Source organism: Micropterus dolomieu, linkage group LG20, assembly GCF_021292245.1.
Source record: "Micropterus dolomieu isolate WLL.071019.BEF.003 ecotype Adirondacks linkage group LG20, ASM2129224v1, whole genome shotgun sequence".
NCBI lineage: Eukaryota > Metazoa > Chordata > Actinopteri > Centrarchiformes > Centrarchidae > Micropterus > Micropterus dolomieu.
The window spans coordinates 29842560-29868092 of record NC_060169.1 but is presented as its reverse complement, the minus strand read 5'-3'; the positions used below and the strand labels follow the sequence as shown (position 1 = coordinate 29868092).

The 25533-nt window shown below is 42.8% G+C and overlaps 3 protein-coding genes across 4 annotated transcripts in view; 1 reads left to right on the top strand and 2 right to left on the bottom strand.

Annotated features, from left to right (window-relative positions):
• LOC123958771 (WT1 interacting protein) overlaps nucleotides 1-16563 on the bottom strand; it is a 28608-nt gene extending 12045 nt beyond the window's left edge. Inside the window, exons 1-2 of the mRNA XM_046032373.1 lie at nucleotides 14654-16563; nucleotides 9340-9441 (exon numbers count right to left, since the gene is read on the bottom strand). Of these exons, the coding sequence (XP_045888329.1) occupies nucleotides 9340-9441; nucleotides 14654-16154 (1603 nt within the window). The 5' untranslated portion in view covers nucleotides 16155-16563. The remainder of the gene's footprint in view (nucleotides 1-9339; nucleotides 9442-14653) is intronic.
• An 842-nt stretch (nucleotides 16564-17405) lies between these two features.
• sdr42e1 (short chain dehydrogenase/reductase family 42E, member 1) lies at nucleotides 17406-19723 on the bottom strand. The gene is made up of 3 exons (XM_046033388.1): nucleotides 19570-19723; nucleotides 19125-19201; nucleotides 17406-18887 (listed from the first exon to the last, which is right to left on the bottom strand). The coding sequence occupies exons 1-3, from the start codon at nucleotides 19660-19662 to the stop codon at nucleotides 17789-17791; spliced, it is 1269 nt and encodes a 422-aa protein (XP_045889344.1). The 5' UTR covers nucleotides 19663-19723; the 3' UTR covers nucleotides 17406-17788.
• An 891-nt stretch (nucleotides 19724-20614) lies between these two features.
• On the top strand, nucleotides 20615-25499 carry LOC123959377 (arylamine N-acetyltransferase, pineal gland isozyme NAT-10-like). Of its 2 annotated transcripts, none has more exons than XM_046033389.1 (2): nucleotides 20615-20761; nucleotides 24041-25499. In XM_046033389.1, exons 1-2 carry the CDS (start codon nucleotides 20659-20661, stop codon nucleotides 24916-24918), a joined length of 981 nt encoding a protein of 326 aa, XP_045889345.1. In that variant the 5' UTR covers nucleotides 20615-20658; the 3' UTR covers nucleotides 24919-25499. The 2 variants fall into 2 exon arrangements, with proteins under 2 accessions (XP_045889345.1, XP_045889346.1); XM_046033390.1 differs by lacking the exon at nucleotides 20615-20761 and adding an exon at nucleotides 22423-23037.
• The last annotated feature ends 34 nt before the right edge of the window (nucleotides 25500-25533 follow it).

Here is a 25533-nt window from a genome sequence, read left to right as displayed (position 1 = left end):
AGCTGTTTACAATAAATCTCTAATCCTTGATGCATGTTCATGCATCTTTATAGCCATGTGATGTCTAATATAGCAGAAACCTATTAGTCTTTATAGGAAAAGACAGATCTCAAAGCCTTTTTCTACTACTACTACTAATGTTAAATACCTATGAGTTATGACTTCTTTGTCTAAAGAAAGAGCTTGCTGACAGGAACAAGTACTATAGTTGAGCTGGATATTGCTATAAAAACATCAGTGTCAGTTAAAATTGGAATTTCTTCTGAATTTTCTGCCCTTAATGTGCTGGGAAAAAACAAACAGATTATGTCAGACACAGCACACTGAAGAACATTTTGACACAGTTTCTCTTAACCTCTTACACTCAAGTCAAAACACATCATACTGTATGCCTCTTCCTTCATCTCTCTACTTTACAACCACAAGAGCAGGTCAGTGTAGAGCAGCTGGCTGGCCGAATGTAGGTGACATCCTGTCTGTGCCTTCATTTAATTACACGGTCCATTGATCCCAACAGGATTCCATTCACAACCCATGCACAATCAATACAGCAGGCTGCTTACCCCCAAAATCTCTCCTCCTCCCTTTCCTGCCATTGTGTACTGTTCACAGACAAACCAACAATTCCAGACTGGAGGGAGGATGTCCCCAACTTGTCAAATCAATTTCATTATCCATTTAAAAGTGCGGCCATTTATCAATATCCATGACCAAACCTTGGCTTTACTCTTTGTTTCACATCATTTTCAGATACAAACTCTGAGGTTTTCTTCACTGCTGAAGTCCTTCACACATTATTTTTGACATTTTAAAGACCAAATATCATTGAAAACAATCAATGGTTGCAGCCCTACACCTTGCAAACACATCCCACAGACACGTGAGCATACCACGCCGGATTCAGGTTTAGCACACTGAGCTTTCAGCTCCGAGTGTCAAGACTGAATTCCTCTTGGTGAGTCTTCATTCATCAGAATCCAAGTTTGAATCCAATCTAAAAAGAAATTCTGCTGCGGGCTGGCTTCTGCAGCCCCCTGCCATGCACCCCTTACAGCTCGCCCATTCAAATTCATTTAACAGCAACGGTGTCTCTCTGGCAGCGTGATGACTTCACCCGAGCCTGGCAGACGAAGCACAAGGATCTCATAAATCTGCTGGATTAGTCAGATTTAATTGTCGTCCCGAGCCACCATTGATTTTATGGGCATCCCAGCATGGGAAATCCCCCCCCCACCCTCTCTTTTTAACACTGAAATTTATGCAATCGCTGTATTTCACACACAAACACAGTGTCACAATGCTGGGAGATGGCAATACATTAACACCCACATAAATGGCTGGAGAAGCCGAGGAATGCTGTCCACACAATAGGTGAGATTTTTAAGACTTTGAGACTGAGGAGGAATTAGCATTTTGGTAGCGTGGAGCAAAGAAAAAGCAGGATCGAGGAAGAACTGCATGTGCAGAGACACTGTCTTCAAAACCAAGACTTTGGAGAGGCTAAACTTGCAGGAATAGTGAGATTATAGTGAACAGTGCAGCAGCAGGGGCTGTGAGGTGTTGCTGTGTGCTCGCCTGTGGCCTCTGCTCTGGAGTTTGGGGTCTGGAAGGTGAACACAAAGGACCCAGCGCTGATGACTGTGTGGTGCGCTGCTAGGGGAGCGGGCCGACTGAGCAAACGGGGACATTCTTTCTGCCTGAGGTCACTAGCTGGTCCCATTCAACCCCCCACACCTCTCCAACACCCACTCTCTGCCCGCTTCCCTCACTGAGAAAAGGAGGGGGAGGGCTCCATGCCTGCCTCTCTCTCCTCTGGCCTTTTGTCACCAGTCAGAGAGTCCTCCTCACAGCGCTACAAGTGATAGAACCAGCAGCCCCGTTTAAGTTCTTATCTATCTGCAGGCTTTAGAAAGCCACATTTAAGACCTCCTTAACACTAAATGGAATATGATGCATTACAAACTGAACTGCACAATGTGAGATACAAACGAAAAAATAATGAACATAAGATTCTAGCCTCTTGTCACTCTAAAAAAAGACCTATATTTTGTATTACAACTGAATTACACAGACAATGTCCTGTACATGTTGTCCAAAAACTGACTGATTGGGACTCAACAAGCAGGAAAAAACATACTATTTACCATTGAACCTTATAAATGGTAATTTAACAACAAAATGACGACAACAATGACATAGTTATGGTTCTAGTTGCTCGTTCTATGGTCACACTTCTGTTACTTCTGAGGCTTTAAGGCCCTGATTTCTGCACTCCTTAGTGCTGGTTGCTTGTAATTTTTGGTTATTTAGGAATTAGAGCTCTTGCACTCATTTTGAATGATGGTGTTGCCATGGGAATTAGCTTTGTTCTGGTGAAAGAGGCTTGATGTGTCACCAAGGCAAAGGTATTATTCGACTAAAATTTCCCTCTGGTTTAGCAGTTGTGTTGAGCCTGCTCACACATAAGAAACTAGAAGAAACCTTCCTGATGTTGCACCATAGACTTTCATTTCTTTTATTTCTATGGCTTTTCCAGGTGCTCAGACTACACAACCTCTCAATAAAAAGAATGACTGATTCAATAACAACTCGCTTGCCTTGACCAAAGGGTTCCTGGCATCACTTAATCCCAAGACACCACCAACAATTTCTCTTAATCACATGTTTTAGGCTACGTATGAATGGTTAAGGGTTCAAGTCTGTTAATCTGAGGGAAGAGGACAGGATTTCTTCTATATGCAGCCTAAGATGAAGATCTGCCTCTGAGGCTCAACTCAGGGCAAAATAAATATTAGAAACACTGCCACCACTTTAGCCAAAGAGTGCAAAACTCTTCTACTATGGTAAGTTAAGGTGCGGTCACATGTTCCCCTGGTCTCTGCAAATGTTTGCTCCATCTCATGTACTACCACCAAAGCCTGAGTCATGAACTTGACCTATTGCATATCCTATTGCGCTGACGAGCACAGCTATGTTGATGAGATAATCACGCCACCGAAGCATCTGGGTAAGCAGTATAAGAATATGCGGCCCACTGCCGTTGTTTCGAGAGAAGAGTTCGGAATAAAACACAGAAGGGGCTTCCAGCCAGAAGTCCCGCCACAATCTCAAGAAACAGTGCAGTTGTAGGACAGCACACGGTACCGGTTAGTTCAAATTTGTTCAAACCAGCCTTTTTGAAAAAGTGACAGCCATAATAAATATGATTAAGGTGTAACCTCTAATCACCCTAACAGGTGCAAAAAAAGAAAGAGCCACAGTCTGTACACGCTCACACATTCTTCAGGACCCATACTATGGTGAAGCAAATATGCCTATAAAACATTTTAAATCCTGATAGAGTTTAGAGTTTTTGACTATATAAATAGTTGTTAACCTTTGAAACATCTAAATCCCCACGGCAAATGCTGCTGAAAAACTGGGTCATATCAGGTCACATTCCATGTAGAAGTATTTGTCAACTTCCCATTGCTCGTATGCCTGTTGGTGTGCTTAAACATGTGAGAACTGTTCCTCTTTGTTCTAAAATATTTCAAGAGTGCTCATCTTGATGTGAAATTATTGTGCATTAATGCTCAGGATTTTAATTGTAATCTGTATGCTTTGAGAAAACAAGCTAAACAGAGCAATGAAGCAGGCAGGGTCGCTGAATGTTTGTAACCGGGACACAACACATCCATCCAGTACAACACGTTTGGCACGGCCTGAGTGACCAAACGAGTGGCTTACAGTAGGCTCTGGCTGCAGCTGAAAACCTTCAAGCAATCACATCTCTTATTCTTGCTGTGCAATCAGGTTGATTAGATGAATACAGCTTGTGAGCGTCCAATCACAGACCTGAACTGCCTGCATTCACGCTGAAAGAGCTCATGGCATGTCTACATCAGGGGCATGTTTGATGTGAACAAGGCATGCACTGTTTTGCTACAGTTTCCCGGGTGAAATGAAATGGGTCTCTCATTTGGAGGGTGTGTCAGAGTTGTTACCTAATCAGCAGTGATGTGTATATAAATCCCACATTAAAAAAGCAGAGTGTTCAAGGCAGGCAGAAGACATCTTTGAGTGGAACTGTTTTTACATCTTGCTCTACATTAACATCCACACTAACAGAAAAAACAACACAATGTCTCCTGTTATTTGTACTTCGTCACCCCATTGTTTTTTATTCCACTGCTTTGTCATTTTCTCACTGAGAATGTGAGGTACTGCTCTTGCTGGTGGGATGCATCGCTCTCTGTTCTCTGTCTCTGGCAGAGAAATCAGAGCCCTGGCCCAGCTACAGAACAGATAGATTTCCTCAAACAGAAGCTCCAAACGGATTTTTTAATACACTGTCACAGTGAGCCTGTACTGGCCTGATGAGATTTAGAGTATTTTTTGTGAAAAACTAGGTGTGGAAGGTACTGCACAGGCAGCAGAAAGCATATTATCTGCCAGTTCTCTGCTAGAATCAGTGACACATCACCCTGTTTTGACCAATAATGACTGCCACGCCCCTTGAGCCTCCCATGGTAATACTGAAACCAAAAACACACACATTCCAGCGCTGTCTTATAACATGCTCTGATTACAAGATATTTACGCAGACTTATCCCCAATTTGCCTCACCAGAGAGCCGGGAAAGAGGTGTGTTCCGGCTTCCTGGTCTGTGCCAAGGATCAGCACGGAACATCTGATAAGGTTTAAAGATAAAATTTTCACTTTCCAAACTGGTTTCAGGCACAACTGAGGGACATCACAATATTTTCAGACCTGTTTGCGGTTTGCAAGAAATTTGACCAATAGTCACCTCTTTTTTTTGAGTGGACCCATAGTGGACTAAGGGGGGGGAGGCTAGCGTAGCGTTTGGGTTTAAAGTACAGCTGCAGGGCAAAGGCTGGTGGAAAGAGGCTAACATGTCTTCAACAATCTTGTCGCCTGAGTGCTTTTGGGATTTGAAAGCAGATAAGCTGTGAAATCTCTGCGAATGTATTTTTGTGTTTCATAATTAGACAAAACTACTCACCCACCTAACACCATTATATGTGTGTCCATATCACGTTCAGACGGTGGACTGACAGTTTGGTAATGCAGCTACAAGTACAGAATGATATTTACAACAAACAAACTAAGGCATAATGACAAGGTTTACCGTGAGAATGGTCTAAAATAGAAATATATGGCCAAGTGACATCCCGCTAATGGCAGGTCATGTCTGCGATGCCTTGTGCCTTCACAAAAGCCGTCAGCAAATAACGACTGAGGCCCTGTGGCTAACTTTAGCCCATGCAGCTCTGGTAACAGGCAAAAAAGCAACATATTAATCAACAGTGAAAATAATATTTAGCTGCAGTTCAAATCAAGGGCAGTGTTATGACACTGATTGTAGGTGCAACATGTCTCACAGCATCCAGTCTGCCTGTTGTTCATTAAAAGAAGAGGAGGAACTCAACTGTGCAGTTACAAACCAAACAAACCAGAAAGGTTAAATGGAGGTTGTCAAAAATACAATACTGCTACAGGCTTGTTAGCGGTTGGCTCAGTGACCACCTGCTAATGAGAACACTTGTTAGCATCTAACAAGCTACTGGCTTTTATAGCTACATACTTTATATACCGACTGGTATGTCTTAAATTAGTATATTTTTATATCTATACAGAATATTTGAATGTTAATGATCTGATGATCTAATGATGAATCTAATGTGGTTTATATGACAGCTTTCACATTCTGATTATTGCATTATTCTTCTCCAACTCCAATTATTTCTAATAATTAGTGTGCACGTAAATATACTGTATGAATCCAGGAGCAAAACACAAATTACTTAACGTTCCCTGTTTTTCAGTTTTTTGAATTCTGCTGCCTGGCAGGTGCCACTGGTGGCGCTGGATGATATGAGAACCTCTGAGCTCTTCTCCTGCCGTTGCATTCAGAGACCTTTTGGATTACTGTAACACAGACATGAGTCACCAGCCTTACGGTTGACAGTCTGCTCATCCAGCCTGAAGCAGCGTGTTTATTATTTTTATTTTATTCGGAGAGGGCATGCTTATTTTCAGCAACACCCTCCCTCACAGTCACATGGAAATATATATTTACTCCTGTTAAAGTGCATTTCTGCTGGGAAAACATCTTCAGTGGCAAAATGGGGAAAGTGAAACTCCTTCTGCTACAATTAAAGCTGCAGAGGGAAAGCCGCCTTGTTTAATGGCACTTTAATATTAGCTGTGAGAGCAGGAAAGGCTGCTCTTCAACGTTATGCATAACAATGTACCTCAGCAGATGGACTATTTAACTTGTAGGTGAATGTGGCTGAGACAGAGATTTTTAAAGCAATTTAAAAAAAAGAAAATCTGAATTGAAATAACTCTAGAACTATAAAACCCTGCCAATTTGTGTGCATGTGTCTGCACATGTATGCATGCACTCCTCCGTGCATGTGCCATTTAACGTGAGCCCATGCCAGGCCTGCCCCCTCTGATAAGCAGGTCTGGTACACTTTGTGACTGTCTGATTGAGGTCCTCTAGGGAAGGCCGGCTGAAGTGGAGGGGGTAGTTTGCATTCTTGGCCATTTCATGAAAAAAGGGTGCAACCATGGGAGTAAGCCAAGAGGAGGGCTCAATTATGCATGGTTAAACAAAGCCCAAGGCTACCAGCAAGCAATGTCTCAGCAAACTCTGCCTCACTCTGGAGCTTTGGACTCCAGGAGGACCCTACGCAAGGAAAAAAACACAAACAAACAGGGACATAGGAACGTAGCTCCTGATAAATCACTGGATTGTGTTATGACAAGTGCAGGCACTTTGAAACTAAACTTCTCAGAGGCCTTCAAAACACTGCTTAAAAGAAAACATTCACATTCACACGAGGTCAAATGATACATCAGGGAGTTTACGTTACCAATAAACCATCTCGAGAGGTACGATGGCCTGTGAAGCAATCAACAATGACCTGCACCGAGCACAGAAAATGACTTGTTGACTAATCCTGGACATGATTTCTCCAATAAACGCAACAATAATTCTCTCAGGAGCTGTCTCTGGTTTTTGTCTTACAGCAATAAAATCCCAAATAGCTATTTTATGATGTGGTTAGCCTCTACCCAGGAGTAATCCAGTCATTCTTCAAGAGTATTTTTAGTCTACGGAGGAAACAATCTAGTTGTTTTACAAACAAGTGTCTTTGCTTCATTTCATCCTGAAAGCAGGTTTCTAAGTGTAGCTAGCTAACGACACCTACAAAAAGCCTAAATCATAATCAGGACTGTTAAAACAGCACTTACACCTAAACCAGGTCAGAGGCTACTTTTCCACAGCAAACCCCACAACTTCAGCAACTGGACACTCGGCATCTGGCCCCTCTTTCTTCAGACACACAATAAATTGGAAAGTATGTGGCTTTGGTTACATGTAAATTATAGGCAGTTCTTCCAGGGCCGGAGGGGGTGGGGTGGAGGATCAGTATCCATGTATAGTACACATATGAATGGAAGCAACCTGGCTAAAAAGCTCTTTCCCGACATCTTCCTCTTGTCTCCCCGGGAAACAGGAGAGGGCGTCTGGAGTCGGGTGTCAGGGACATCCAATAAAAAACACACACACACACACACACACACACACACACACACACACATACACACGCGATCTATACTTTGAGCTCAAGAACAGATTTAATTACAGTCTTAGAGACCAAATAATGTCAGCATTTGATTTCCTGCTGCAGAGAGAACTGAGCTGCCCTTTTATTCTACTGAACAGACCAGAGGCGTGAGGACGTTTTTTTTGTAAGCAGCAGATGTTTTGATTCCCGACTATAACACCACCTCTGACATCAAGCTGGTGATACTAATGATGATTTTTCAGCAGAGACAGCACCAGCTGAAGCTTAGAGCAAGGCTGTAAGAAAGAACATCTTCAGACAGGGAAGGTGGGGAGGCTGGACAGAAACTGAAGCGGAAGCATTAGCACACGTCGCTTCTCTTTAATCACCTGCAGAGCACTAAAACATAAAGTGGCAAACTAACAAACTTGGTTTGGCTTGAGAACAACCAATTAGCCTGGTTCCAGACCACCAATCACCGCCGACATTTTCATTAATTCACATTTGTGTGGTGCTCTGCTCATTGATGGCTGTTTTCCCTGGCTTAAGAAACAATCGATAAATCAGAGCTTAGTAGGCGAGATTAAGGATGACGCATAAACCTCCTCAGAGCCAGAAAAATGGCAAAAATTTCCATAACAAGGGCAATAAGCTTGAATGAGATCGTACAGGTGATTAGGTGTTCTAAAAGCAACAAATTAGTTAGTGTTCCTTGGCCCACCGTTTTGGCACATTTATCAATGCGGTCAGAAGTTGCAGCTGCAGCAGCTGGTGTGACACACAGCTCATGAAGACACTTAAGGTATTTTAAAACCATTAGCACCCAATTGCCACAATTTGAGAAATCATATTCTTTCTCTTCCTTCTTGATGTTATAACTCAAATCTGATCACAGAGACACAACACACATTTCTTTAGACTCAGTGTGACACTTTTCTCTAATGTCCATAGATCCACTTATATAGAACGGCAGGTCTTGGCTGAGAATCATCAAGTTTTTAAGTTTTCTTCAGTATCAAAACAATCCATTAACAGTGTCTCCATCCATGGGAACACTGCAGGAACAGGAAGTGCTAATAGCTCGTTAGGCATTCTTTAAATGGTTCAAGATGTAGCCCAGCATAACTCACTGAATCCATAACAACGTTACACTTCTTCTTTACATCCTACAAAGCATTAGGTGAATCGTAGTTCCAAACCTTAGAGCATAATTAGCTACCAAATAGAAGTAAGACAAAGAATAATAGTGATAAAATCCACAGTAGGGTCCACAGGGTCAGACTTTGAAAACCCCAGGAGTAGACCAATAATGTAAAGGGCAAAACATCACCCCCTCCAACACAGAGATTGGGTAAAATTCACTTAATTAATTTGACTTAATTAATTAAGTAAGTAAATGAATGAATGAAGACAAGAGAAATTATTGAATAATTTGATTGTCAGGCTAAAAGTTGATATCAAAGCAGGCAATATATATAACAGCAGACTGTAGAGAGCAAGCTGTGAGTACCAAATCATTTCTCACATTTCAAATCTACTACCTGCTACGGAAATGTCAAAATAGTTTGACTAACGTTCTGTTTTTTTTGGAAAAGGGTCATTATGGGAATGGCTTTGCTCACATGCCAGATGCAGATCCTGTTCCTGCAGTGTTCCCATTGTGGTGGGATACCGTCCACATTTGCAGACCATACGGTGAACCAGTTTTTACTATTATAGCACTATTTTTTTTTTTTTTTACCACAGTTTTACTTACCACAGGAGCAGCAGGTGAAGCAGTTAGTGTGATACAGGTTCCCCATGGCCTGGCAGGCTTGGCTGGCTCCGTAGACACCCTTCCCACATTTGACACAGATTCCTGTTGGACATACGTGATTGGTGAGTCAATGTTATGTATCCTGAGCAAAATACTTTGTATGCAAAAGCAGAATAAAATCATCCTACATCCAGTGTGGAAAGAAAATCTCCTGGGGATCATTTAAAGCACTTTGTCTTCATGGGATTTTAACATTGTTAGAATTACACCTCATTCTTTAGCCCTGAGGCAAAGCTCTGTGTGAACACTCATCTACCACTGCTTTATGACTAATGTTAAATGCTAACGAGTTTGAGATTGCGTGGATGTTGAACTAGCCTGTACTATTCAATGAAGATGTTGTCTGCTACCAGTGTGCTACCATTAGCAAAGCAAACAATTGCAGGACATGCTGCGAGCTTTCCTGACAGGAAACGCAGTGGATGGGGGGTGGGGGGTGGCTGTCAGGGAGGACAGGCCAGGTGTGTTACCAAGAGCATGCAGGGGGACAGTGATGTGCTGCTACACAATCATATCAGAGGAACACTTCTGAATTGAATTTAGTCACTGCTGGGAGTCCATTCGTATAAAACTATGGTGTAAAATATTTTGCACAGCATATAAATTAACACTCTTAATGATGAGAATGGTGCTATTCTATACTTTGGGCCGTAAAAAAAAAAAGAATACAACTGGGAGCTTCAAGGTAACATACTGAGCAGTTGTAATTCATAGTACTGCAGTTTTACTGTAGTTTACCTACTTTGGCTAAAAGGCACCTTAACATAAGTTGTCAGGGAAGGATCTGTCCCAAATCTGTCCCAAAAGTCAAACGACTGCCCTACTAGTGACAAGGCTGCACTTTTACCATTAGGGTGAATGTCAGTCCATCAGTCCCATACCAGGATGTATAGAGGATGATTGATGCCCAGCTATCCACAGGTACACGAGCACTACTACATAACCCGAACAAAAAAACTACAAAGAGCGTAATGACATTCAGTGAAGAAATGAGACAGGGTAGGAAAAAAAAAAAAACAGTGGGTTAAAACAGTTTAGATGCAGCGGCAGCAGCAGACTAACGATCTCCAAACTCTCACGCACAAGACGACCTCCACTGGGGTCACATTCCTCAGGGAGTGCAGGGTCAAAGCCTGGGTGGGGTGACTCCAGGGTCACAGTGCCTACAGGACACAAGATCACACAAGATCCCAATAGGGAGCTGCACCCCCCCCACCCCACCCCTCCCATCCACAGATAAGTTATTATATTCACTTATGTTTTAAATAAATACATATTTCTGGACGTATTCAAAACAAGGAAACACTTTCTGTGAGATAATCGTAGAATTCCCAGGCTATCGGAAGCAATAACCGCTCCAGTGCAGTCTGGGACATTGTAAGGAACAGATAAAGGACAAGGGGACGGGAAAACCACCTTAACCTAAAGGTTAAAATGTCTTCCCTTTAAACTTGAGGTGTTTGCACAAATTAATTCATCTGAATCAAAGTCAAATATTGGTGTTTCCTGGTGTGACCTGAACTCATGACTTCACTCATGCACTCAACAAAAGATAACAGAGTGAAATGGGCGATAAACTGCGTAAACTTCAAATGAGCTTAAACAATTTCTCCAAAATAACACTGCCAGAACATTTATATTTTTACCTAAAAAACTACTAAAGTACTCAAAGGCCACTTTGTAAATAGAAAACTTTTTTTTTGGTCAGATGGCCATTACCAAAATGTTTCTTAACCGTTAATTCATTTTCTTCAGGCACAGTTTACCTTTTAAATCATGTTCTGTATTGTATGAAACACCGCAGCTGAATATGGGTCGAGTGAATTACACTCTTACAGCTTCAATCATTATGAAATCTAAGCTATTTGTCTATTTTTGTCTGACTAATCCTAGCTCAGATTACAGTGTGTGATGTAAATGTTAGTCACTTCTATGTTCTTTGTGTATTGACGTCTGTAAGTACTGTCATCCTTGCGCCCGTCGCACTCGTACTCTAAGACTAAAATGTAGGCTTGACACAAAGGTTACTTCCAGAATTTCAACATTAATTCACTTGGACCCACCAAGTACACGTGACTTACTCCACATCTGTCTAAATGCCATGAAGCAAAGTTAATGGTTCTCTGTGTTACACCGTTGACAGTAAGTGGACTAACATAATGACAAATATTTGACAGTGGAATTTATATTTCAGTGAACAACCTAAGACACATGTAGATGGGAATGAGTCAGATGTGAGACAGGTGTGTACCCAGATAACAGGTGTTTGTGTGTGTGTTTTTCACCCGCTGAGCCCCATGTCACCATGTGTCTATCCTAACGCACAATTATCTACATTCATGATAAGGAGATTCAAAAAATCCTTCATTCTTTTCCCCACAGAATGAATCTATGAACATGCAATCGCTGACATGGCTCTTTGGCTTTGAGGCTCTACCCAACGGCTAAACTAAAACAGTATGATTTATTTATAAAGCGACATCGAGTTACCTTCCTTACTTTATTCCCTCTGATTGCAGCTATACTGCAGTTTCTTAAAAACTGCACACCACATGTTGGCACGACTGTAAAGGCCTCATTTGTCATCATGGAAACATTCTTTGATATGAGGAAACCACTGAAAACGGCTGTAAAATGGGAAAAACATCATAAAAGAACTACCTGTGATTTCCCCACAAATGCTAAAAGTCAGTGTCTTATGAGTGAGGATGTGGTTGTCATTTTACAGGAGAGCTGGAAACCCGTGAAGGACTTATTCATTTAAAAGAGGATGCTGAATCCCTCATGTGCACATTTCACAACATGTCCATGTGGCAAGGACAGGATGTTGTGAATTCACTGGGGTTAAAAATAAAATGGCACGACTTGACGCACAGACATCCCTGCACTTTTGAACTAGAAACACTGTTGTTGACATCCAGCCATGATGTTTGGTTTTTCAATAGCAGACGACAGTAAACTGTGGGGCTTGTTATGTGATGAAATGAAAACAGGGGATGATCGCAGTATGTCGGGATAAAGAAAAAAAAAAACATTTAATGTTATTTTTGAAATAGGAAATGTAATGTGGAATACCAAGCATGTGATGTGATGTATTAATAATAATCATTCATTTTCTACCATCACTGAAGACAGCACAGAACGTGCAGCGGGTTGTAAGAAGGTTTGCACAGCCCGATTCATGAAACTTTAACAACCACTCGGTGTGACTTCTTTACAGCACAATATCAAACCGATCTCCCAAAATACATGCAGGTTATGTGAGAAGTGTCAATCAAACAGATGAATGGTAAAATTTACACGAGGGATGAATTGCACGTTTCTAATTTGCGGAACCAAATGCTGCAAAATACTTTAAAACCTCTGCACGTCTGACTTAGTCACTACACGCGGAGCAGGATCATGCATCTTCCTAGTTCAAAATAATCACGATGCAAGAATGCAGCAGTTTATTTCAAATTCTGCAGTAAGTAAAAAAAAGGCTAGCAGATAGCCTTTATGGCATCAAAGCCTGGAGATGTGACGTCATTTCAGGAGAGAGGTCTTCACTTGTAAGACATCAGAGAGCATTTGCCGCATCAGAGCATACTAAAGGCTTAAAACTTAAACGTGAGAAAATTAGACATCTCACGTCAGCTGCAATTTGTACAGTCTACAAAGAGCATACAGTGTGCCGCCGTCTACAAGTCAGCGTGTGTGTGTGTGTGTGTGTGTGTGTGTCAGGCATGTGCATGACTACTGCCATTATAATTCTGGGCAGGTGATCAGACTTGACCCCCACCAACTATGTCTGGCCCGCCAGCCAAGATCGTGTGCCAAGTGTCTGGTGTTGCCCGACTCCCCACTGGCTGGTTAATGAAGGGCTTCGCGGGGGAGTCAGGGCGGGGTGGCGGTGGTTGTGGTGGAGAGGAGGGAGGAGGAGGGTAAGGGGTGGGGTTGGCCTCCCTCTGCTGCTTCAATTGCAGGCATATATCTGGCCAGCTGTTGATTCACAGCTCGTTCGCCACCACAACAAACAGAGGCCACACAAGGGCCGGACCCGGGCAGTGTGGGACACCAGCAGGCTGTGCTTAACCACCCCAACCCACCCCCCAAAAAAAGCCTCAGCAATCAATTTCTCCACTGTCGCTACGGAAACACTGCTGTCTCTATTGGGCTTGGTGTGAGGAGCGTCTGACTGCATTCCTCTCTCTCGCCATCTCTGTATAATCCCACCCTCCTTGCGCCCCCCCACACTTCCCCATTTCTCCCTCCTGTCTTCTCTCACCTGCTTCTCTGGAACAAATCAACAGCCGTCTCCGCCTCACTCCGACCAAGTGCACAGGCTATAAAACAAGCCACTGTTCTCTGAATGCAGCCATTTGTCTGGCTGCTAATTCAAAAGGTGGACAGCAACTTCCTCAGCGGGCTTTCTGCGGCTGTGCTACTGCCGCTGAACACAAATACAATTGGTCTCACAGTCCCTAATCACAAAAATGTCTTGAAATCAGGCAAAAAAAAACCTAACAAATCACTGACCACAGTCTACTCTCCGTCCTCAAGACGATAACTGCATTTTCATCAAATCCAGACCGCACTGCTCTGAATGACCGAAGGGTGCCTGCTCTGGCAGAACAGAAGGTTCCATTCAGCGCTGTGCAAATGTTAGCTCTGCCAAGATAGAAATTAGTATTGCCCTCCAAAGCCACTCTTATCTTCCACAGAGGGACCTGTTAGTGGTAATGTAACATTAGCAGGTTGCAAATAGACCTTGAAGAGATGACAAAACTATAAACAAAAAACTTATTCACTCAGAGAGAGAAAGTTACACATGACATTTCACACTACTCGTACTATTACACGTTTGTTCAATTGTTGCCATGGATTATTCTTTGTATCCAGTGGGAAAATATGACAGAAATAACAGAAAAACACTCATCAGTGCTTTACACCATATGCAGGAGGAAAACATGTTGGTTTGACTGATCTGGATCTTGGTTCTCTTACCTCTCTGGTGATCCAAGGGCCACAGAACCAAACCCTCATCCAATACAACACACAGTATCGATAAGAGGAAGTTTATGTACTAGATAGTTAATATTGGGTCATGTAAAAACTCCAGTGGTTTTGACTTCCCTATGCTAAAACTGATTCTGCAACATGGATGCTTGTTAACATGTTTTTTTCCTTTACAATTGTGTCTACAAGTACTGAAGACATCAGATCAAATAAAGGTTCATTTGAAAACAAACCTGCCATTAATATAATCACCTACCAAAGTATTCCTTTTTCATGTGCATCTCTAACTCCTTTTCCAGCTCCAGGGTGAGCGCCTCCAGCCGCCTCTCAGCCTGGCTTGGCCCACTCTCTCGGCTGGGGGTCACCTGGTAAGGCAGCTTAAACCTCTGGCCCGATGAAGCCGTTTTCGAGGACACCCCATAACAAAATGACGATGGCGACCCCACGGTCATCTCCGCAGTCCCTCCCGTGTGGGCCGACTGCTGCTGGGGCTCTGGCACCGCCGAGAGCCCCTGGAGATGGATGCGATTTTGGATCCCGTTGGAGTCTCCAAACTCCTGCAGCAGCGTGTCCTCGTGCAAACCGCTGCCCAGCATCGATGACCTGGGTGAGGGCAGCTGCAGATCCGGGTAGGTGCTCATAGACCCCCTGGAGCTGCGGGAACTTCTGGAGCTGTGGCTGGAGATGCTGGACCGGGGACTGACCACGCAGTTTGCGGTGGTCCCCGGTCTTGCGCTCCCGTCCTGGCTACAGATGCTCGAACGAGGACTAGCCAGCGGCGCCGAGTGTAAAATCGCCCCCTCCAGATCATGGTTGACCACGGGCCCGTACCGTGAGTCCGAGTAACTGGATCTCGGGCTGGTGGTGAATGAGTACTGGCTTGCCGTGCTCGACCTGGGGCTGTTGTGCCTCTGGTCGTAGCCCATGCTGATCCCGCTGGTGCGGTTGCTACTGGGCTTGCTGCAGCAGTCACAGCTGTTGAGGCTGGCCCGGGGGCTGGAGTGTTTACTCGTGTCGCTGGCGGTGCTTGCATAGCTGGATCTGGGACTGAGGACACTGTTGCCCTCACAGTGAACTAAACTAGATCTGGGGCTCGTGTACCTGTCCTGGCCCGGTACCACCAAACTAGTGCGCGGGCTGCTGATGCTCGACCTCGGGCTGGCATGCTTGCTCTGCTCTTGAGAGGACAGGGAAGATGCTAGGCTGGACCGGGGACTAGTGGCGTTATATCTCCCGTCGTGGCTGCTGGTAATGCACACACTGTTGCACCTGTTGCCGGGCAGAGCCACGGGTTTGTTGAGAGGCACGCCGTCGAAAGCGGAGCCGGTGCTGTACCTGTGGCCCTGCACCTCCAGAGAGTATCTCCTGTGCCTCTCGGAAGCGCCCGTGTAGCACGGCAAAGCCACTTCGGATTTGGTGCAGCAGCCCTCCTCACTATAAACTGCGTCTCTTTGAGGGGCACAAAAATCCACAGGAACGGTCCGGTTGCAGTTCACAGGGCGCACCGGAGCTGCGTTGTACACTTTATTCCCAGTCGTGAAATTCTCCACTGTGTGATGCTGCTGGTGAAGCACAGAGGTACCATTCATTGGCTTACTTTTGCGCTCTGCTACTGCCGGAGCCGAAAAGTCTAAATCGGGGTTAATCACCAAGTCTCTCCTCGCGTTGTACATCTCGTCTTTATACGCATCATACAAGGAAAGGTCCTCCATCAATTTACTGGCCCGGAGTCCTAAATCTTCCTGATAATGCTCCATGTTGTGCTCCCGAGGCGAGAAACAAGTTTAGTGTGCTCCGCTCCGCGAGCCAAACTAGCGAGCACCGCGGAGCACTAATTGCATTTCACATGGAAATCAAAACAAAACGCCGCGGTACAGCCGTCGCTCATTTACAGAAAACCACCAATGTGCTCAGAAACCGCCAATGTGTGCCGCATCGCCTTCTTCTGCTTTGCCCCCTCCGCCGAAAAAACAAACTCTTTCTCACAGTTTCAGCCGACAGGGATACGTTTGTCAACTTCAGTTTTTGTTAAGTTGAAAGGTCTTTACAGTCAATGGCGCGCTGCGCGGAGGAATTTCCCCTTGTTGGTTTTTCCTCTACTTTCGCTTACGGTCGCTATGCCAGAAATCAAAGTGGGCTGGATAATCGGATACGCCATAAATATCCGTTGTATTTAAGTCCGGACTCACCAAGCGTACGATAAGCTAAGAAAAACACCGTTTTACACAGGGGACTCGTTTGCGTAAAAGGAATGCGGGGATGAAGACAGGATGCGCTGCGCCTCTCTGGAATGTGGTTAATGCTGCAGAGAAACAATGATTGCGACCAACTCAGCAAGGGGCTGCCGGCTCTGAAAAGAGAACAGTTTAGAGAGAAGGGGACGTCTGCATTCATCTCAGTCATTCTAAAATACCGCACAAAGCACGCCTCACCTGGTCCGACTCCTTTTACACCAGGAATAAACTGCAGTGAATTTGTAATATGGAGGGCAACGCTATTTAAAACTCAAGTTTATCCACCTCTTTTAGTCTGATAATATAAAGATAAATATTTCACTTGGTCTCCAGACTTAAGTGTATATGATCCATCTGATGATAATGTCCAATTATTAGAGCCAACTATAGGTCCTTATAAGAAGATTATGATGCCGGTATAAAGTAAAAAAAAGTATCAAAGTATCAAAGACGTGATTAAATAAAGGATTGTTCTGAGCTGCATACAAATAGTACATTTCATTTTAAATAGAACTGAACTGAATGCAAAGTGTATGAGTCTTTTTAAAAAAATGGAAACCAAATAAAAAGCTGTGGGGGAAAATGTTTAAATGACCACAAATGAAGGCCATGGTCAACTTTGTATTTGGTATGTTATTAGTGGGATACACAGATGTGCTAGCAGGCCTTCTTAGATGTTCTGTAGTCATTATAAACCAGACTACTAAATATTAATTCTTTATCATGGGTGTTTAACATGACAACTATTTACCTATGTAAAAAAAACAAATCACATTTGGTGAACAAGGTTTTATTCATTACAGTTTTCAGAAAATTTTACAGTTGCACAAACAAACAGCATTAAAAACAAACATATTATGTTTTTAATCAGTATTTGCCCTCAGAGATGTTCTTTCAAAAGCTAAATGTTGTGGGGGAAAAAGAGGTAGCATTTCACATCTAGTCTTTGAAAGTGACAACAACTATAGGAAGTAAAATTAAAACGTACAGACATTATTTGATTATTTGTATAGTATAAAGACTGAAGCTCCTGCCAATAGACAATTTTCAAAATAAAATATGCACTTGGACCTTTTCATATTAAGACTTCTGACTTCTGAAGCAGTCTTGGCACATATTGGGAAATGTCATAATGACATTTTTTGTTTAGCTGTTCCTCAACTGCCAACAACTGGAAGAAAAGAGAGAGCCACAGCAAAAAAGGCAGCAACAAACAGGCTGTCCAGTAGCAATCGACTGAGGAAAGAGCTGTGAGATTTTTTCCCATGGCCTCTGCTTCTAAACCACTGTACAACCTCATCCAGGTTGTGCTGCTGGGGCTCATAGCCGAGCTCGGCCTTAGCTTTTGCAATGCTGAAGTAATGTGTCACACCTGTTTTATACACCTCTGTGCGTGTCAGCAGTGGCTGGAAGTTATAGAAAGGCCCGATCAGGAAGTGAATCATTTCTGTGAGAAAGGCAACAAAGTAAATGAGAGAGACAGGAAGGCGCAGCTTGGGGAAAGGATAGCCCAAGCCCTCTACCAAAGGTCTGAAGAATTCAAAATTGTTGACAGGCCTGCCATCCGAAATGAAATAGGCCTGGCCGGCAGAGCGGTGCTGCCTCACTGAGGTCAGAGCCTCTGCAGCAAGCTCATGTGCTGACACCAGGTTGTCCACATGAACAAACTCCACCAGGCTGCTGGGTTCACCATAAACAAACCTGAAGATCCCCTTCTCTATATAGCCAACTATCCTGGGCAGGTGCCTCTGCTCACCAGGCCCGTAGATTCCTGCTGGACGCAGTGCACAGGTTCTCAGCACCCCGGAGCTGTCATTCAAGGCTGTGCCGTTAGCTTTTAGCACTGCCATCTCAGCAAGGGACTTGGTTCTGGAGTAGTGGTCAGGGTGAAGATGTAGAGGGAGATATGGGAGGCTTTCATCCCCATTCTCTATCACTTGGCCTCCGAACACCACGTTGAAGGTGCTGGTGTAAACCAGCCTGGACACTCCGTGCTCAGCACAAGCCTTCAGGAGGTTCTGCGTGCCTTGAACGTTCACCGCCTCAATCAGGTGCCGGTTCAGCTGCTCCCTGCCAGACATGCCGTAGGAGGCGATGTGGAATACACAGTCCACACCAGTGACAGCCCTCTCAACTTGTGAATACTCACGTATATTCCCTTGAATAAACACAATGTCCTCAGGCACTTCTTGGGTCGGAGGGGCCGTGTCAAACAGAATGATTTTGGCTCCCTTTTTATGCAGGGAGCATGCCAGGCTGCAGGGGAATACATGTTATTACATATTAATTAACCTCTGTATGAAACGCAATACATCCATTTTAACATACAAAATTGTAAATCTATGACAACTGCACAGTTCTGTAGCAGTCAAAGATCCAATCTAACTGGGATAACTTGTGCCACACTGCCCCCTTGTTGACAAAACAGTGTGACAGCACTGTAAGGCAACTGAAATAATTACTGTTCCTAAAACAAAATTATATTTCTCTTACCGATAACCAAAATAGCCACATCCTCCAGTTATCAAAAACGTGTCTGTACGTGCATTTTCCATCGCGAAGCAGCGAATCTGTGAGTTGGTAAATGAGGATTAGACATATTAGGCCTATTAGGGAAAAGAAAAATACACACAAATGCATCCTCACACATGTCAAAATGGTACAGTACAACTAAAATGCTACATAGTTGATGTTAGGCCTCCTGACCTTGTACATGAGTAACTAGACCTTTTACGCAATTAGCTGAATGCACATATTTCTACGTGGACTATGTACCACAGCTCGCAGCTCAGCCTACCCAGTTCACAGACTACCACACTAAATTTTGCGTCAAGTAACAAAGTAGCATTAGTGTGCTGTGACATGCTCAGATATAGTAAGAAAAATTCACAGCCTGTGCTCTAAACTAGAAGTTCAAGTGTTCACTGTCGGTACCAACCTCAACATAAGCCGGGCAGAAAACGGGCGAAATATCTGGTAGGCCTAAATATGACTCGTGCAAAACTCTACTATAGCACAGTGCACCCGGCATGTGCTTCCTTGGTCGGTGGTGCCTTTTTGTTACGTAATTTACGCAAAAACTGCCGATATCGCTCTACAATTGGATGCGTCTCAAAATGGCCCAGCTCAAGCAGCTGCGTTAAGTGAACGTACAAAGAGGCAGAACAACACCGGAAGTAAAGCGTAAAAGACACTCACAATGTGAGGTATAAAATAGTGATTTGGGGATTGACGACTGCTTTTAATTGACATTCATTCAAAAATCATATTTGGATATTCACAGCTGTATAATTTTCAAATAAGCAAGTGAATTTATGCTTATGATTTTGAAATAGTCATGCATGCCTTTTCATTTAGGTGTTCACCCGCGAGGCTTTTATTTTAAAAGTTGTCATCGGATGCCGTGGTCTTAATTACGTTAGCTTATTGCGCTCTGCCAGCATAAATAACTGGTTTGCACCTCGTGCCTTCAGAATAAAAGCGCATATCTTTTAAAAAATGTTTTTGAGCTTTGTATTTAACTTGCCCATTAAACGAAAACATATATCACGTGTCAGAAAAATACTAAACTCTTATGTGTAATTTTGTAACTGCAAAGGCTTTGTTATGTAGGCATACATCTCATCCTTGATTATTAATGCATGGGCTACTCTCTTCCCTTTCTATTATTCCATCTGTAGTTATGTAAGAAAAAAAAAACAGTGACATTTTAACAAAACAAATGGATTCTGTAAATTGTAGGTTGATAGTGTTAGTGGCATTGTGTTAGTACGACTATTCAGAATCTGAATCTGAATCACTTTTAACGGACTACACATACAATTTGACTCCGGTCTTACATTGTTCTCAGTGTACATAGACTAACAGCATAAATAAACAGGACAACAAGCTCAGCAAAAACAGACACAAACTACCATGTACAGACACACAAACTGTCTATCTATTCCTGTGGCTGATTTGGCGTACAGTGCTCTGTAGCGCCCACCAGAGGGGAGAAGAGTGTCTAGGGTGTGATGGGTTTGCCTTGATGTTTCCTGCCCATTTCCTGGACATCTACGTCAAGTTATACTATCAGCCATCTCTGAACTGCAGTATCTACGCACAGCAGCAGCTTTACCCACAGTCTGAAGGTAAGAGGTATTTTTTTTAACACTGGTCCAGGTGATCCGAGATTGGATCAATAAATTAACGGGCGCATTATTAAACGCAAGTAGGCTACTGAACGAAATGCTGGCAGCAAGGGCGGGCGAGGCCTATGTGTTTTACTTTCAGTAAAGTGTTAATATGCGACATGCGTTATCTCATCGTTTTGCAGGGACCGTCTTCGGTTGAAAAGCGTAGCAGTAACTTCTGGTAGCTACACTTCATTCAGCCTGCAGCTTTAGATTGCACTTCATTTAAATAGTTTTAAGGCTACGAATACGAATAACCTATAGTATAAGTGCAGTTATTAATAGAAACATTTTTGATATGTAAGCAGTGGTGAAAAGTAACGAAGTAACAAGTAGGTCTACTTCTTTACTGTAACCGTGGTCAGGTCAGCCGCCGTTTGATTTCTGTTGCGCCTAAAGCATTGTTATTATGGTAAGGACGAGGCGCGAGTGAGCCGGAGGTCCTGAAAGATACATACGCGTTTTTTTTGTGATGCTCTTAGTGATTATATGAACACAAATACATACAACATATAAATATAATAATATTACTAATAACAATAATGATAATAGTAGTATAATTTATTATTATTTGTTATTGATGCAAATACAAAAAGGTACCTTTTCTTTGTTATTTTGTGAACATAATTTATATGAAATTTGACCTTTCACCAGCGTAATTCCTCAGCAGTTAGTTCAGCATTATCATGGCTTCTCCTTACAAGTGTCCTCTACTATCACTGGTACAAATATCATAAGGTTTTACTGTACAAGCTATGCGATATTGCCCTCTAAAAATCCCTCCAACAGCGAACAATTCAACAGACAATTATAATCTCTGTAAACTTTGACCTTTGACCAAAACAGTTCCTTAATAGGTGAAATATTCCTTGTCATATCAGTTGGTGGTGTCACCTATTAAGGAACTGTTTTGGTCAAAGGTCAAAGTTCACAGAAAATGTTACAGAGTGAGTTTTTCATATAAATTATGTTCACAAAATAACAAAAGATTTTTGTATTTGCATTAATGACATTATACTACTATTATTATTATTGTTATTAGTAATATTATTATATTTCTGTTGTATGTTTTTGTGTTCATGGGGCGGCGCGGTGTTGCAGTGGTTAGCACTGTCGCCTCATAGGTTCAAACCCCGGTTGCCCCGGCCTTTCTGTGTGGAGTTTGCATGTTCTCCCCATGTCTGCGTGGGTTCTCTCCGGGTGCTTTGGCTTCCTCCCACTCTCCAAAGACATGCAAGCTAGGTTAATTGGTGACCCTAAATTGTCCTTAGGTGTGGATGTGAGTGTGAGTGGTTGTCTGTCTATGTGTGGCCCTGCAATGGACTGGCGACCTGTCCAGGGTGTACCCTGCCTTTTGCCTGATGTCAGCTGGGATTGGCTCCAGCCCCCCGCGACCCTGTACGCAGGATAAGCGGTTGACAATGGATGGATGGATGTTTTTTGTTTTTTCTTATAATCAGTAAGAGCATCACAAAAAAATGAAAAGCGTATGTATCTTTCAGGACCTTCGGCTCACTCGCACCTCGTCCTTACCATAATAACACTGCTTCAGGCGCAACAGAAATCACGGTTTCGCATTCGGCGGCTGACGTTACCGCAGTTTACTCTAGGACTTATGTAGCTTTTTTCGGTTGTCCTATCTGTTTTTTACTTGAATAGTTTTAGTTGTTGCAACTTTTTACTTTCACTTCTTTACATTTGAAAGCCAAATATCGACTTTTTACTACATTCTGCACGAGACCTCGTTACATTAGTCGCTTATACAGCGCACCTGAGTGGAGCAGCACAGAAAAACAAATGGAAAACTGATAAAGCAGACTCGGCGCGAATCAGCTTCGCCCAGCTGATACAACACTGGCATACACAGTAGCCTAATGGTCCAATGCAAAGCTGGACGGTTCCGCCTCACTTTCCTGTCAAAAGTGAACGCCATATGTTTAAAACATTGATGAGAGGATGAAGAGGGACTTCTAGGCACGAGAAGAGAAACCAGCTGAGAAGCGCAGCTCTTGTCTGTCTGTGGCTTGGTTTCTTGCCAGACTGTGACTGAACAGTGTTAGAGTGAAATACAACTGTTTGTTACTTTTGATAAACGCAGATAAGCCACGGTGTTTAAAAACTGTAGCTCGGGAGATGACCGCGTTGCGCGTGGTAATGCGTGCATATGCATGTCCAAGAAATTAAATTCAAGAAATTCGAGCAAGAAACATCTGTGGGACCAGTCCAGACAGAATGTGAGGGCACTCTTCATACATCTAAAACATTTAAAACGAGACAGTGAAGTTTAGTTACAACTCTGGACTAATGCAAGATGGGAAGCAGTGAATTCACGTTGACTATGGTGATTAGCTGGACCGACAGGACAATATGGATGCACATATAAGCATCATATTATAAATAGTATTTTATATTTGAAAATGTATTGAAGGAAACCTGGAGGAGTTGTTTGAATGGGCCTGATGCAGCTGATAACATTAATATATAGAAAATATCTATAGCTGTGCTGAAGTTTGTTATTAGAGTAAATGCTGGATCATGGCTGGTAGAGTTTTGCAATATAAACATCTAAAAACTAAAGCCAACCTTGCTCTGTTTGGGACTGTGAGCTGCACTTTATGAGAGGTGCTGAAGTTAATGTGTGTGGATTTTTGGTGAGATTGTCAGTTGAGAAGTGTTTCAGTTAGTCCCAAATGGGGTTCTGTGTCTGTCAGAAGGGGATACTACCACACCAGCAGAGCAATACTTATCCTCCTCACAGTATAGGAAATATCCACTTGTCCTCTTGCGACTCAGTTTTCCTTAATGTGATTCACTATAACATATAATTCTGTGTTCAAACCTGCCTTGCCTGAATTTAAAAAGAGAGATTGTGTTTTGTAAGATCAATAGATTAGAGTGTGTAGTACTTTTACTTTTGATAACTTAAGTATTTTTAAAACCAGGTACTTTACTTTTACTTGAGTAACATTTTTCGTGTGGGATCTGTACTTTCACTTAAATATGAAAATTGAGTACTTATTCCACCACTGGATGTAAGTATGCCAAGCTGTCATTGTTTTAACTTTTAAGACATGTGACTTTGCAAAATGAAGTGCAACTTTGTAACCTGTGGATGGGTCCTCATCATCTCTGTTAACGATTTATAAAAGTTTTAATCTTTAACTAATGGATTTACATAGTATGCCTTAAGTAAGGATTAGAAATTGTTCATTTCATGTCATGTCCTATATTTTACAGGTGAGATGAATTTGGAGGAGTACTTCAAAAGAATTGGTTTCCATGGCTTATATGATAAACCGGATCTCGCAACACTGAAGTTGATCCACAAACAGCACGTCATGTCAGTTCCATTTGAAAACCTCAGCATTCACTGTGGAGAGAGGATCACCATGGACCTTGACCTGATATTCAATAAAATAGTGAGGAGCAGCCGTGGGGGTTGGTGCCTTGAGAACAACTTTCTGTTTGGCTGGGTGCTGAGAGAAATGGGCTACGACACTACGACGTTGGGCTCCAGAGTGTTCAACAGTACCAGCAATGAGTTTGGCCCTGGTGAAACTCATCTCGTCAACAAGGTTGTCATTGATGGAAAGGCTTACGTCGCAGACGTAAGCTTTGGGGTATCTTCACAAGTGTGGGAGCCCCTGGAACTCGTCTCTGGAAAGGACCAACCTCAGGCAGCGGGAGTCTTTCGTCTTATAGACGAGGGGGACATGTGGGTGCTGGAGAAGACTGGTAGGAGGGCAGAGGTTCTCAATCCAGACTTTGCCAAATCCAGTCTGGTGGACAGGAAAGAAACAAAGAAGATCTACGGCTTCACTTTGGTACCGCGCAAGGCCGATCATTTCTTTGAGACAAACCACAAACTCCAGACAGATCCTACTTCACTGTTCACCAACAAGTCCATCTGCTCTTTGCAAACCCCAACAGGATTCAGAGCCCTTGTTGGCTGGACCTACAGTGAGGTCATCTACAAACCTGAGCAAGGCGTTGATGTCTTAGACATGAGAAATGTAACAGATGATGAGATAGAGCTAATTCTGAGGGAAAAGTTTAATGTAAAGCTGCAGAACAAACTGCAGTCTGTAAACAAAACAGCATGCTACACAATCTGAAAAACAAGACATATTCTGTTTTAAAATTGTCCTGAAATTAGGCCACAACCTGTGTTGATTTCATGACTGAGACAAGCTACCCGGAGCTTGTTCAAGAATCTGTTTCAAAAATTAGCATTGCCTTTGTTGATGATCAATATATAATGACTGAACTAATAATAAACAGTACTTAAAATGTGTTAATCCATTTCATTCATTGCCATGTTTGCAGGTCCAGAGTTGGGAAGTAACTGAGGAAATTTAAAACATCTAGTATGTCAACAAAAAAAGTTAAAGTCTTCAGTAGAACAGAATGGACAGTCCAGATGAGACCAAGATTAATTTATATCTAGAGTGATGGACATGTCAAAAAGAAGAGATGAGCTCATAATGAATATTGTTACTTTTAACTGAGGTTAGATGTTCTGTTTGAAAACACCACGAGGCAATGTCTATTGTCAAAGAACTTTAATGAATCCTTGTCCGAGCATAATCGAACTCACTCTAAATTTTCTGAAAAGCATGCGTATGTAAACTGAACTGTTATGGTCAGTGCAAAGTGCATTTAAAACTACATCAATGAATAAACATATTTAAACTAATTGCATCTGCATTTGAAATTGTTGACTATTTCTT

Excerpts from the sequence above, each read along its gene's own strand:
- sdr42e1 (XM_046033388.1), bottom strand. The coding sequence starts at position 19,662 with ATGCCGGGTGCACTGTGCTATAGTAGAGTTTTGCACGAGTCATATTTA. Across the intron at positions 19,202-19,569 it reads TCTGCCCGGCTTATGTTGAG|ATTCGCTGCTTCGCGATGGA; the intron begins GTTGGTACCGAC and ends ACCAACTCACAG. Across the intron at positions 18,888-19,124 it reads TGTGGCTATTTTGGTTATCG|CCTGGCATGCTCCCTGCATA; the intron begins GTAAGAGAAATA and ends ATTCCCCTGCAG.
- LOC123959377 (XM_046033389.1), top strand. The coding sequence starts at position 20,659 with ATGTTTCCTGCCCATTTCCTGGACATCTACGTCAAGTTATACTATCAG. Across the intron at positions 20,762-24,040 it reads GCTTTACCCACAGTCTGAAG|GTGAGATGAATTTGGAGGAG; the intron begins GTAAGAGGTATT and ends TATATTTTACAG.